We start from the raw sequence: 14,732 nt of genomic DNA on the forward strand, positions 1-14,732 counted from the left end.
CATCACAAGTTAAAATGAATGAATAGTGGGCATGTAAAGCCTCACACTTTGTCACACTCCTCACGTCCTTTGTAGCAAGCAGGAAAGACAGTAATAGCTGGATTGAGAGACTAAGAGGACCTCTTATAGTTGATCCCTAAATCCTCTAAAAGAGACATTATTCTCTGGTGTATTTATTACATCTCTGAATGACAGTAGTTTTCAAGATAGTTTTTAATGTAAAATAATCTAGTTATAAATCTCATTAGTTTATTTCAGCATCTAATTTTCTGTGAATCTCTAAAAATAACTGATTTACATGGATTTCATTGGTTTCCATCTTTATGGGGATTAATTTTTCCTTTTATTCTGTGAACTCAGCATTAACCCTTCATCAAATCCCAAATTACTGCCCGTTTTACATAAAGTTAAAAGGGCCCAAAGATTCTCACCAATGTGACTATCTGTTTTGTTTTGTTTCATCTTCTGATTATTATAGTTAGTTAAATATTTATTATTCTTTTCCTCTTTTTTTGATTTTTGTACATTTCAGACTGATTTGTAGTTCGTCTGTTCTTCAGAAATTCCACATGGAATAGGACTGTGTAGAAGTGAAGTTAAACTTAGTCATCTCTTTGTTGTTGTTGTTGTTGTTGTTGTTTGAGATGGAGTCTTGCTCTGTCGCCCAGGCTGGAGTGCAGTGGCACAATCTCGGCTCACTGCAAACTCCGCCTTCCAGGTTCACGCCATTCTCCTGCCTCAGCCTCCCAAGTAGTTAGGACTACAGGCGCCCGCCACCGAGCCCAGCTAATTTTTTGTATTTTTGGTAGAGACAGGGTTTCACCGTGGTCTTGATCTCCTGACCTCATGATCCACCTGCCTCGGCCTCCCAAATTGCTGAGATTACAGGCATGAGCCACCGCGCCCGACCCGTCATCTGTTTTTTTGTTCTTTTTTCCACATTCTGTTTCTTTTCCTCCATTTTCTTATAGTGTTTACCTCTATAGCAGAAATAGCTCTATCCCTGCTAAGCTTTCAGATTAGCTGTACTATGGAATGAGCCCACTATTATTTTTCATTGGAGAAAATTCCATGGACTACCTGGGGCATTCATTAAGTGGCAAGCAGAAGTGAGTTTAACAGGTAGCCTGAGGAATTTTGGGGTCAAGGAAAGAAAGAGGTCCATGGAATTTAAAAATTTGGAAGGCATTCTTAGGAACTTGGAAAGATGTAAAGGCATCATCTTAACTTTTTTACTGACGTCCTTTAAGTTGGGCTGTTTTGGTTTTCCAGAGGTAATATTTTCAAAAACATTCATGTATCATTGAAAATCCTACCTCTAATACATAGATTAATTTCCTTAGACTAGTTGGCTCTCAAATAAGTTATACTTCAATCCACTGTTTATTAAATTCTAACTGTTAACCAATTGTTCATTGAGCATATGGTATAATTATGTGTTCAGTAGTTAGCCGCAGGTTGTGGGATGCAGAACTATAAGCTCTATTCCTTTAAATAGTTTACAATATAGGTGAAAATACATTAGAAAGAGCAAGAAATGAAAGGCAAAATATAATTAAGTGTTAAAGAGCATAGTGCAGAATGTAAGTGCATTAGGGACCCAGAGAGAAGAGATGGTGGAAGAGTTGGAGGTAGTTAGGGACTCTTCAAGAAAGAGGTAGAATTCAAGATGGATCTCACAGAGTAAATAGGGCAACACTCAAGAGACTATCGTTTCATTCCTCCTGAGCAAATGCTTGGGTTTTAAATACCCATGACTATCAGCATCATATTCAATCTCTAATTCTGAAATAAACAATTTTAAGAGCATTTCCAATAATGATACAATAAAGCCTCATAGTCCATTAATATATTGCATATGAAGAAAAAGTATATTTTAGCTTTAATACTTTACATAACACATTCAGATGCCTATGAGAATAACTTTTGAAGCTGCTTTTTATCAAAATAGCTCAGCACGTTTTTGTAAATTACTATGTCCATTTTAGTGATCTGTTCATTCCCAAGCAGATGGGTAGATTGCAACTAATTTGCCACCTTACAGGCACTGTGGCATACCCAAGAAAGGCAGCTTATTTGGAAAACTAATGTAATAATTAAACTCAAAGCAGAGTCTTAAACCAAATGATTCTGTAAAGATGTTGTTCTTTCATTGCCGGCTATATGAGGATTGCTTGTATAGGTGGGGCATGTAAAGAAAGGACTCAAACCAAAATAAGTCATGTGGTCCTAATTTAATTCAGTATAGTCAATGGTTACATATTGATGAGTAAGAGAGATATTTAACCATTAGTGCTTTTTAAATTTTTTATTTACTAAATTTTATTGTTGCTGGGGTTCAAAAATAATAATTTAATTTGGGAAGAAGAAGATTGGAAACTGGTTAGTCTTTGCCATTTAGTTTCAAGAAAGTCAGGATGAAATGTAATATAAGCCCTGTGGATCATAATGTTGTTTTATTCATTATATAGTGGAATCTTTTCCACTTGATCAGCAGGCCACACAAAAAAATTAATAGTAGAGTGGTCTTTTATGCCGCTGAAACCCTGGAGATGATTTTAAACAGTAATCTGCAGATTTCAAGATTGTGATCATTTCTCAATGCCCCTCATTGCCATTATATTCCTCCACAGTTGATGCAAACCCAAGCTAACTGTGTTTCTGTATAACTTATTATTTGAAAAATGAAAGCTGTCAGATCTAAGCAAGATATATTCTTGGCTATTTTGAAATTCTAATAGCTGTCTCCATTGTAAAATAGAGAGTTGTGAGAAAAGTATTTGAAAATAACTCACTGAATACCTTATGATTAAATATGGCCACCTTTTTCTGCTTCTTGCTATAGAGCTATCCATCACACTCCTCAGCAGACATCAATTCCAGTCTTCCTCCGATGTCCACTTTCCATCGTAGTGGCACAAACCATTACAGCACCTCTTCCTGTACGCCTCCTGCCAACGGGACAGACAGTATAATGGGTGAGTCACAGAAATGCCAATTCTGATACCGACAATCGGTGTCAGGGTTTAATCATCAAGGACCTCTTTTTCCCTTTCATAACTGAATAGCAATTAGTCAATAAATATTAGTCACATAACAGAATGAACACACAAATGAACCAATCAGAAGTAAAATCACTGGCTTGAGCATAACCGTATTTTTGGTCACAAGACACTGAAATTTAACTACGTTCTCCATCGCGAGTCATTAGATTGAACAAGGGTTCAAACAGACCAAAACTATCTTGTTCTTCACATTCAAAAAGAGTGAACAAAGTCATAAGACGAGCCTAGTGAGACTAGGAGCTACAAAGCAGAATAACTCTTAATGGTAGTTATCAACCACTTCCCAAAAATCCAGTCATTGTGCTAGGCTTTTATCCATGGTGTGCCACTGTCTTCCGAGGACTGGTTAATGTGAAATTCTCAGGTGACTGATAATAACTCCATGAGGTTAATCTTCTGGAGAACGTGACACTGTGGAGTCCCTCAGAGGGGAAGAAGTATTTGTTCACTTATGAGAGAGGAGATGCCTGGGCATCAGGTGGCCAGAAATTATTTGTTGCTGCTTTTAATTAATTAATTTATTTATTTTTACCAAGGACATTTACCAATAAGTTAAGATTCAAAAAGAGTGCTGCCCCCATGAACTGAGCCATCATACTCTCATTTATCATGATGTTCACTGTGGTCTTTTCCGTAGGACAGGTGGTTCCCCGATCAGCATTCCCACTTCGAGGAATGAACTGAACTGGATGTCCAGCTGCCCCTGGAGGGTAGAGGTGGAGTTGGTGGGGAGATAGCTACCTGCTTCTGAACCAGCTTTGACACCTTGTTGTTCAGATGAGCAGCAAGCTTAGTGCACCAGGGTCTTATTAAAACCTCAGACTTCTCAGGTGATCACTTTCTGTGGTTCTAGCTCAAACTAACTCCTTTCTTGGCCTGAATGTCACTCTTAGAGCGTCAGTGGGGAGAATACTCAGTGTATGTCTTTGAGAGAAGATTGCGCAACAGAATAATGGTGCTGTTGAGTCCTCTTAGCTCTTTGTACTTGTTTTCTTTAGAGAGTGCGTAGAATTTGGGGAAGTGGCGTGAATCACTTATGTAGGAACGTTTTTCATGAAGGAGGAGAGATGTGTTTTGAAACATTGGAAATATAATTTCTGCCTCAATAATGCCCTCTCTGCTTATTCAATAATATATTTCACACTTGAGACAAGCCATCTCGAAGCCTCTCCACTCCACTATCGTGTCTAAGAAGCAAATTGAGGAGAGAGTTTCCATTTTTTTAACTTTTCCTAACCAAGCTTCTACAAATATGTTGCATCAGTTTGACCTTGGAGAGCTACAGACAGAGGTCACATGGGGAAGTTTGTTAGCTATCAATGCAGTTTTGGCAGATTTGAAAAACAAGAAGAAAGAAAGCAGTGCAGAACTGAAAGAGTGAGAAAAGCATATTTCACTTCAATGTGGTTTGACAAATGGAAAGCCCCTTTCTGCAGTCATGAGGTCTGGTTATGAAGAAGGATGACCGGTCATTCATCCTTTTACATGACAGATTTCCTGTCTACTTGTGGTTTGAGTAATTTTCTTTTTTAGGAAGGTATGAAGGTGGAGCAGAACCTTGAGTTGAGGAAAACATATTTAGGCGCTGTTTGAAAAAAAAGTTTTTCTGATTGATTTGCAAAACAGTCCTCTTGAGAGAGAGGCACTATGACTTGGAAAGGACATATCAGGAAATGGGGTGGTTATCTCCATGAGCTGTAGACAGCTTAGCCACAACTCTCAGTGGGAATGAGTTTTGCCTGGTTTTAGCTGGTCATTGTCATTAGTTTGTGGATGAACAGGAGAATCCACTTGTTGGTCTAGCCAGAGTGGAGCAATAGGTGACTTCTGTATGCTGAGAATAGACTTAACTTGTTAAAAACCATAAGGCCTTATTTTAGGGTCTTGACAATAATAAAAGTGCTATAATTTAAAAACAAAAGTATGAGATTTTTAGAACTCAGGAAAGGGCTTTCTAGAAATTTATTTCATATAATGGATGCACTCGTCAAAATCCACCAGCAGAATGATAAAAAGATGCATAATCTTTCAGGAAATAGGTAGACATGGTAATTCAGCATTTTGTAGGCACAAACCTTTATTATTATGCATAAATACAGATATTACTTTAAGGTTACTTTAAGGGAGAACATTCGAGAATGCTTTTCTTTAAAATAATATTTTCACCAATTGCGTACGTGAAAATGCAGAGGAAAATTTAAGCATAATAAGCCTTAGTATTGCGTGATGTCTGAGTGGCCCATGTTTTTTCACATTTAAGTTCTCTTAGGCTTTGATTTGATTTTTCGAGTGTGGTAGAAGTCAGTGATGGCAGTGTGTCTGTATAACAAGAAGAGAAGCTTTCTCTTCTGATGTTAGTGATACTTCCCTAACAAACAGTATGGATTAATAGGATACATCTGCAGACTTTTGAAAATATTTGGCATATACTCACTCATTCTGAAACACAGGAAGTAAAGAAATATTACGTTGCCTGTATCTCAAAGAACAAACAGAGCTAATTAAATAATTGGCAAATAGGGAACACATAGCCTGACACATGTTTGAGATTACACACGATTCTGTAGAAAATGACTGTAAGCAATACTAATGCCTTAAGAATGGGGTTCAAGCACTAACACATGGACATCACATTTTTCACGTTTTCTTGGTAAAAAGTTGCAAGACAGTGCAGTCTTTTCTTACAGGGTGTTGATGTCTTAGGAAGCTGCTTTTTCAGTTTAGAAGAGGGCTGCTGCCCTTCATCTCAGTGTCATGTTATAATATGTCTTTCTGGTGGTCAGCAGTTGTCCTGAACTGACACTAGAACAACGCAGTGCATGTGGGGTGAGATATAAGCTCTAGAACTCTCAGAAAGGAACCTCTCTGTAACCACATTCCCTTTCTTCTTCTTCTGTCCTCTGCATCTCAAAGATGGAAGATGTCCACTGAGGTTTACTATTTGTTTGGCTTGGGGGAGTGACTGGGTGTTTCTTGCTTTGTTTTCTTTTGCCCTGTAATACCCAATATCATTTTTTTGAGAAATCCTTAAGAATGATAAAGATTACATTAATGAGGTGTGTGTGTTTTTGGTTTTTTTTTTGTTTTTTTTGTTTTTTTATGACACATTCATCCATGGATTTTCAAGAGAATTGTAGAACAAGGTATTTTATTCATCGCATACAGTCCACTACTTTTCTCAAGCCTCACTGGCACACTCTAGAGATCATATTAGACCTTTCTGAATTGAAAGGGTCATCTAATTAGCCCTACAGTTAGAGGAATATAATGTATGGGACACAAGCATGGATTCACAGTAGTTCAGCTGGCGACACACCCAGTTAAGGAGAGAAGCTGTCAGGGGTCTTTGGGAGTTACCAGCATCAGTACCTTCTACTCAGTTCTTCAGACTCTTTCAATGTTATGCCACTGGGCATTCTCAGAAGCAGTGCAGTTCAGTGCCTCTGCATCTGAGCATACATACGGAGGAGGAAGTGTAGTACGTTATTAGATACCAGCTATAGCGAATAGGAATGTCTACAGGATAGTAACCATAAATATTTGGTTAGCCACATATTTCCTTCCTATTTGCAATAGTATCCAGTAGCCCTTCCTGATGGGAAGAAGTAAGAGGACCTCCTACCATAGCACAGACCACTGAGACTGCTCAAGGATAAGAATGCTTTATCTCCCCATTGGGACATACCATCTGTATACATTCACAGGGTGTGACCCTTTGTGGTTTGAGGCTACACACACTCTCTTGCCCTCAGAGAGAATTGCTCATATAACTAACATAATGGTTATAATAACTATTATTGTTTTATTAGTCTTTAACTGGCCTGCTTTCTAATACATGGTCTTTTCCATGTTTTTAAACCTCAAACCAGTGTTGAAGGAAGAGACTACCAAGATTGATTTAATACACCATATGCTAAAGATTACCCTGGAATATCTATTTGGTTCATGAATTAATCTGGCTTAGAACTTTCATTTCTAATGACATGTTTGAATGACATGTTAGTATGTGGCTTGTCTAGTAGAAACATTATGTCCTTTTCCCCTTGAGGACTTGTTTTCACAGTAATTTTATTGTTAGAGTAGTCGCATAATGTTCACTTTATATTTTACAAGAATATTGAGCCTTGAAATAGTCGGGTGATGAACAAGCACAGAGCATAAGAGTAATATGAATTTTATCCAGCAATGTCAAGGCGTCTTAGTTACCAAGACCACCAACAGAGAACATTAAACTAGTTTGATTTAAATCTCCTCTATTTCCTGTGCACAATTAGGAAGCCCAACTTCCCCCTGAATTCCTAGGAATCCCTCTTGTTAAAAATTAGTGCATTGTAGTCTATATACTTGAGTTTTTATTTTGAAATGGTTGTAGTAGGAGTGCTGGAAATGCTCCCTCTTTTTGTCATCTTTATGGATAAGCACATGGTATTGTTATGCTGTTTCTAATGGTTTCATAACATGAGGGTCACTCGGACACTGTTTAGAAAACCCTACTTTGAAAGCAGTCATCTCTCAAGCAAACACAGTGTGAATTGTGCTTCTTATTCCTTTGATGCCTTCATGATGTTCCCAGCCTTAGATAATGGGTGTGCGTTAAAGGGGCAACACATTTTCCAAATTCTGATTTGTAGTAGTTGATCCCAAGGCACCGCTCATCCCACTGTTTTGTTGAGGGTGTGTTCTAATGGGAATGAACATTTCCCCAAAGCTGAGACTGAGACAGAGGGTGGTCTAGCATGTAGCCCAAGATACAAAACCCTTCTTTCTGCTTCATCTTCTAGCCAGCAACACCACCTGTGTTCAAGCCATCTGAACAATACTTGGGTGGCAGGCAGTGTCGAAGCCTCCTACAAAAATTGCAGTTCCTCTTAATAACTGCTCATCTTCCATTCACATTTGTATGTTACAGCTCTACTTAGGGACTGATTATATTTCTCTTGGGCAAGATAAATTGATTAGAGCCAAAAGTAGAAATCAATAAAGTCTTTACCAAGCAAATGCATTGGTTTTCATCTTTATTTCTGCTACATGGACATTTTGACCATCTCTAATATGAATTGATAAAAATCTTGGGCCTCAAAGAGTAGTCAAGTCCTCTTACATTAAAGCTGAAAATGCGGGTTTGATGTATCTTGCTAAACATGGCCCACTTCTCAATGCAAAAAAAGAAGATTCTGCCACTTGAGAATTAAAATATATTTACTTTCCAGTTATACCCTTTGTTATATCAGTCACACAAATAAAAAGAGAAATCTGTAAGAGAAAGACCCAAGTAGCTTAACATGTTCAGGGAATCTAGAAAATGTAGCTTCTCCAGTGTTTCCTGGACCAGAGCAAAAGGCATTCCAAGTGAAAGGGCAAACGGGCCCCAGTAAACTGCTTTGAAATTTAAGCCCTTGGGTTTGGCACTCCAGCTGTTGCAAGGTAAAATGGCTTCATGTTAAAAAATAGTCTGTTCTTATCAGTGATTTCCATGAGTAGCCTTTGTAGTTTTCTGAAATATTTTCATGACATGATGAGGTAAGCAGTTGATTCTATTTTTAATTCTATTTCCTGAGTCATAATATCTCCCTGCATAAAACAGGCACTGATAGAAAGTTTAGTTAGAAAGGCATAGTTCTAAAGAAATCAGAATGATCATAATATCTTGCCTCTTCTAACGTGTGATTTTTGGGGCATACATATTTAGTTTTTAAATGCTCCTAAAATATTTTTATTGGTGTTCAATACTTTGTTTAGTTTCATAAATATATGTATATTATTTATAATCTTCATTTTAAAGTTGTGTAAAGGAAGAATTAATCTTTTGAAAGCCACTATTGTAGCAGATATTATCTGTCATGAAGCAATATCTTGTTCTTTTTTGGCTTAGATTCTTTGTTAGATAATGTGATTTTTCCAATGTAGCTCCAAACTTTTTGTGAAAATCTGTATTCAAATGAAGCAAATATCACAAATTATTTTGGCTGGTAGATCTAATTTTTAGGTATATAATAATGATAAGAAATATTGCTCCTAGGGAAAAAAAAAAAAAAAGATAAGTACCCCCAAATACGATGGTAATGCATACTGAAAAAAGGTTAGTGTCACCTATATTTCCCATAATTATTATTTTCTGTTTATAATGGTTTTTAGGTTTGTTTATTCTTGTTGTTTGAGGCAGAGTTTTGCTCCTGTTGCCCAGGCTGGAGTGCAATGGCACGATCTCAATCTCCTGGGTTCAAGCGATTCTCCTGCCTTAGCCAGGCAGAGTGGTGCATGCCTGCAATCCCTGTTTTTAGTTTTTAAAGGACTCCTTAATACAGAAATTCTTCTGGTTTTCACACTAGATATAATTTGTTGTATTTTATCTTATATTAAATATGTTTAATACTATTGATATCTGAGTTGCTCTCACTGGTCCAATTGTGTGATGTCAGACCCTCATTTCTAAGAACTTGCTTATACAATACCTATCATGAGTGCTAATGACTCATGTATTTTAATATCATAACTTTGTGATATGGAAAAGAAGTTTGTTTTATCACAAGGTAATTGTGTTCTTTTTATCATGTGCCAGTTTTCTTTCAGCATTTTAGCAATTAACAAATAAATATGGGTATGGATTTTGTAAACCAAATAAAGCATATATCAAAACATTATCGGGTGGGTGCTTTGGCTCACTCCTGTAATCCAGCACTTTGGGAGGCCAAGGCGGGCGGATCACGAGGTCAGGAGTTCGAGACCAGCTTGACCAACATGGTGAAACCCTGTCTCTACTAAAAATACAAAAATTAGCCAGCGTGGTGGCATGCGCCTGTAATCGCAGCTACTCAGGAGGCTGAGGCAGGAGAATCGCTTGAACTCGGAAGGTGGAGGTTGCAGTGAGCCGAGATTGTGCCACTGCACTCCAGCCTGGGCAACAGAACAAGACTCCGTCTCAAAAAAAAAAAAAAAAAAAAAAAAAATTATCTAACTGAGACAGCCAAAATGTAAATATATGAAAATAACAAGCATAAATTAGCTATGCTAAGCAGAGGTCAGGAGAATTAAATTATGACCTGGAAAAGCCATAGAATTAGACCACTGAAGATCTGACCCCACTACTGTATTTTAAAAGTATGGAAGGTGATGACAGCACATTTGAGAAGGCTCTCTTAGTTCAAGAATGGAGCTGGCAAGTCTTTTAAATTATGTACCTGTTTAATGAAATTTTGCTTGGATTCATTGGGTGATTTAAGCTTTTCTTTTCTTATTTCACAAAATAGTGAAAAAAACTTTCCTCCAGAACGTTAATAGGTTTTATTTAGATACTATGTCTATTTGCTAATGTTGAGGCTTTAATAAATACAACATACCCCAAGTTCTAGGCATTCTGTTAATACTGAAGACTTCACAGGAATCCTGGAAATCCCATTTTATCACTTAGTTCTAAAGGCAAGATACCTTCAAACGATACATGTTAAAGAAAGCTGGCTTTGAATTATATACTGGAATATATGTCTTTTATTATTCACAATACTCTTTGTTCTTCTCTTCCGTAGATAAAAATACCAGTGTTTAAGGCAGTAGAGATAAGCTTCATGAATACGTAGACTTACTTTATCTCTGGAATTTGAGACCATATTGACTTTTAGTAGCATACCAGTTCACTTTTTTTAGTGTTTACACAGACTTTTAAATATGTGGAGAATATATGTTATTTAAAACATTAAACATATTTTCTCTCCTTGTTAGATCTGTTGTGGAAATTTTTGTTTGTTTGTTTGGTGTACTGTGGAACTATGAGACGAATACCCCGTTTTGCTATGTATCAAATTTCTGTTTATTTGAAAAACAGGTGGAAGTTATTTGTGAAGATAATTCCGTTTACTATAAAATAATATAAAGAAAAGCCAGACTCTGAGGACTCCAGAGACCTGAAAGTACTACATACTTGTCAGCAATGACCATCACATAGCTTGCTACATTCACCAGCTCATCAATAGCAAGGGGAAAGTCATAACAAGGAAACCACTTTATCTTTAAACCAAGGTGTCAGGTTTATATTTTATCTGTAAAAAAAGTAACATGAATATATTTGACATCTACCTCAGCAAACAAATTAATGCTAATTAAAGATTAATGTGTTGTAATTAGCATTAAAAATGCAATTAAATTGTGAGTAAATGGACCAGGAATAGAAAATTGTTAGACGTCTCACTGCCTGCTTTTCATATTCTGCCTTTTGTTTTTGCAGCAAATAGAGGAAGCGGGGCAGCCGGCAGCTCCCAGACTGGAGATGCTCTGGGGAAAGCACTTGCTTCGGTGAGGAAATATTGACTTTGGACTCCATATGTACCATTGTAAAGGGTGAACTTTAATCAGAAGTGGACATTTGGAATTTTAGAAAATGAATGGCAAATAGCTTTGATTTTTAGAAAATGCTAGCTTTCGTGCATAACAGTCACTGGAAAATTTGAGAAGGCTCTGAAGCTTCCAGTATCTAGATAGTCTCTTTCTCTCATCCTCGCAATGGTACTAAGGCTGACTCAATTATGGATTTGGGAATATTCTCCTGGCCTTTGGTTTATCGGTTTTTTATAGTGATGTCATATTTTACTCTAACGTAGTAATGGTGCACATTGACCAACTAAGACTGTCTTAGCAAGGAATAGTTCTAAAACACTTTGAAAGAGGCATTTGAAAAAAAAAAAAAAAGACAATGACTGAAGTCCATGAAGAATTGTCACATAATTGGCACCTGGGAGACTCAGATTCTCTGCTTTGCTCAGCTACTGCCAGAAAGCTAAAATTGAACATTTCTTGCATGTTCCCCGATGAGAAAATGGCATACCTTCATTGTCTCAGAGAGTATATCTGGTATTTTAGTCAAAAGCTAAACATGGTCATTTAGAAATGTAAGTGGAGGGCCGGGCGTGGTAGCTCACACCTGTAATCCCAGCACTTTGGGAGGCCAAGGTGGGAGGATCACTTGAGGTCAGGAGTTCAGGACTAGCCTGGCCAGCACGATGAAACCCCGTCACTACTAAAAACACAAAAATTAGCTGGGCATGGGTGGCACATGCCTGTAATCCCAGCTACTGTGGAGGCTGAGGCAGGAGAATTGCTTGAACCTGAGAGGTAGAGGTTGCAGTGAGCTGAGATCATGCCACTGCCCTCCAACCTGGGTGACAGAGCAAGACTCCATCTCATAAATAAATAAATGTAAGTGGAGATTTGTTTCTCTAAGATTTTGTCTCTTCAGTTGGCTTTTACCATTGGGAGCATTAAAAAAGTTCACACTATATTAGCATTGTGCCCTAAGTAAAAATTTTTGTTTCATCTGGGCCTTCTGATGCTATGGAATCAAATGCCTAAATCTGGCAAACAAGTGGCAAAATATCTTAGGAATGATCCTCATTTTGTAAATGAGGAAAGGAAAGTTCAAGAGTGTCTGCCTGGCTTGCCCATAGCCACACAGCCAGTGGGAACGAAGAGCTGAATTGAAGTCTGCTGACCCCAGCCTGGCTCTTTTCCCACCAACCCATACCACATCAGTAATTCTTGTTTTGAAAAATTAAAATAATTGTTAAGTTCTTCATTTGACAATATTGGTAATGTAGTTGATTGTTACATGTATTTTGTAACTGGTAAGTTTTAAATGAATTGCATTGACAACTTTGTAGTTTAGAAAAATGTGAATTATTTTAATGAATGAGGGTGTTTTTTTTTTTTCTCCCTATGTTTTAAGATCTATTCTCCAGATCACACTAACAACAGCTTTTCATCAAACCCTTCAACTCCTGTTGGCTCTCCTCCGTCTCTCTCAGGTAGTGTATTTCAAATCCCATTTCATCATACAACAGTTTATAAGAATGATTCCCCCCTTATACTTCCTGATTTTGTAGGTAGAAACTCACTTCCCCGCAAATCCCAAAGCTTGACATTCCTATAACAGACAAATACAAAGGGTGGGAGAGACAAATTGCCAGATAACAGTTTCGTCGTTTACATCCAAACCTTTTCTTAAAAATTAGATTATCTTTTTAAAATATACAGACATATGGAAAATGTATTTCTTACACTTTTCTTAGCTCCGCAGAAGACACTCAACAGCAGAATAATGTATTCCAATAAAACGTCTCAGATGAAAAAAACTCAGTTAATATAGTCATGAATATGAATATAGACTATAGAGTCATCAAATATAGACTATTTAAATGGATCATTTCCTGCAGAAATTTTAGGCTTTCCAAATTCCCTCTTTAAAGTTCATGCCATTGGGATGTGTGGAGGAAACTATAATTTTGTAAATAAATTGTGAAGTAATTGTGTGGACTAGAAGGGATGTTTGACTTCAAAGTATAACACATGCATATGACCTGTGGCTTCAGATTGAATAACTGTAATTTGTAGAATTATGTCAGTAAATGATTTCACTTATCAAGGTTCTGTTTAAGAGACTCATTGTCTTTCCAATATAAATGCTTCCAGAAAGCCTTCCCTGGTTCATGTCTCTGCTCTTTGGTAAGGGGACAGGTGGTTTATTAAAAAAACAAAACAAAACAACAACAACAACAAAATCTAAATCACATCTGTACCTGATGGAAACCTTAGCTTACTGTAATTTACAGTAGAGCCACTTGCCTATATATTTCCTGCATGCAGCTCTCATGGTCCAGTGTAAACTCGGCTCCTTGGTTGAGGACAGGAGGTTTCACATTGCCACAAAACTTTCAGAAATGATGGCCATGGCTTAGCTGGGATTTAATGTCAGCCTCTTCCAAGCCTCTGTGGTATGGGAAGATCACAGGATAGAGAGAGCAGTTGGATTCTGAAGTCTGTATGTCCAGAGAGACCACGTTGAAACTGAGATGCAATTGAGGCGATTTTAAGAGGGTAATGAAACATTCCCCCAGGTGGAAATAGGAAGTAGAGTTCAGTATTGTTGTCCTCCTCGGGTTCTGTACCAGATTCTTACACTCTGAAAAATGATTTCAAGTGTCAGTATCCCCCTTTCGAGACAACAAGAAATAGAGAAATCTGAGCAGGTGGAACTCCAGTTTCCACATTTCAAACAAAGTAGCTTTCATTTTTTTCATTTTCTAATTTAGGAAAAGAAAATGTTCTGTGGTATCATAATGTTTGAGAATAACTAATGTAGTCTGATACCCTGATTTTACAGATGAGAATACTGAGTCCCAGAAAGGGAGTTGAGTTGTTGAGTTTATACCAGTAGTAATAGCAGAGCTTGGACAAAAATCTGGTGCTCACAGTTCTGCCGTCCATTTCTAGATTAATGGTGGGAAAGAAAAATTGGGATGCACAGTCAGTCCAGAAAACATCACAAATTCTCTTGACCTGAGTAGCATGCTCTCAGTGAAAGGCACAGAAACAAGGCTAGAGATGCCACTTTTTGAGTCTTGGTAATGCATCATGGAAGACCACATGTTAGGAAGAAAGAACTTTTATGAAGATGCAAATATGGGGACAGATTGCTATTTTCACACCGACGGCTCTGTCCAAATTCTGTCAAGAAAAGTAATTGAACAAAATATTCTATTTTTATTTAGCATAAAAATATACATGCACACCCAGAAAAGACAGGAAGAGTGGATTTTAAAAGTGCTAACAGTGTCGGGGCATGAGATTTCAGTGAGATCATAGCTATTATTTTTTCCTTTTTTGAATTATGTATTTTCCAAG

The 14,732-nt window shown here is 37.4% G+C and overlaps 1 protein-coding gene across 13 annotated transcripts in view; it reads left to right on the forward strand.

The window, feature by feature from the left end:
• Nucleotides 1–14,732, forward strand: part of TCF4 (transcription factor 4) — a 479,608-nt gene that overhangs the window by 432,135 nt on the left and 32,741 nt on the right. For all 13 annotated transcript variants that reach the window (XM_011971719.1, XM_011971721.1, XM_011971720.1 and 10 more), the window contains 3 exons: nucleotides 2,846–2,978; nucleotides 11,284–11,351; nucleotides 12,778–12,856. In XM_011971719.1, coding sequence (XP_011827109.1) covers nucleotides 2,846–2,978; nucleotides 11,284–11,351; nucleotides 12,778–12,856 — 280 coding nt within the window. The remainder of the gene's footprint in view (nucleotides 1–2,845; nucleotides 2,979–11,283; nucleotides 11,352–12,777; nucleotides 12,857–14,732) is intronic.

The sequence above is a fragment of the Mandrillus leucophaeus genome, unplaced genomic scaffold (genome assembly GCF_000951045.1).
Source record: "Mandrillus leucophaeus isolate KB7577 unplaced genomic scaffold, Mleu.le_1.0 Scaffold124, whole genome shotgun sequence".
Classification (NCBI taxonomy): domain Eukaryota; kingdom Metazoa; phylum Chordata; class Mammalia; order Primates; family Cercopithecidae; genus Mandrillus; species Mandrillus leucophaeus.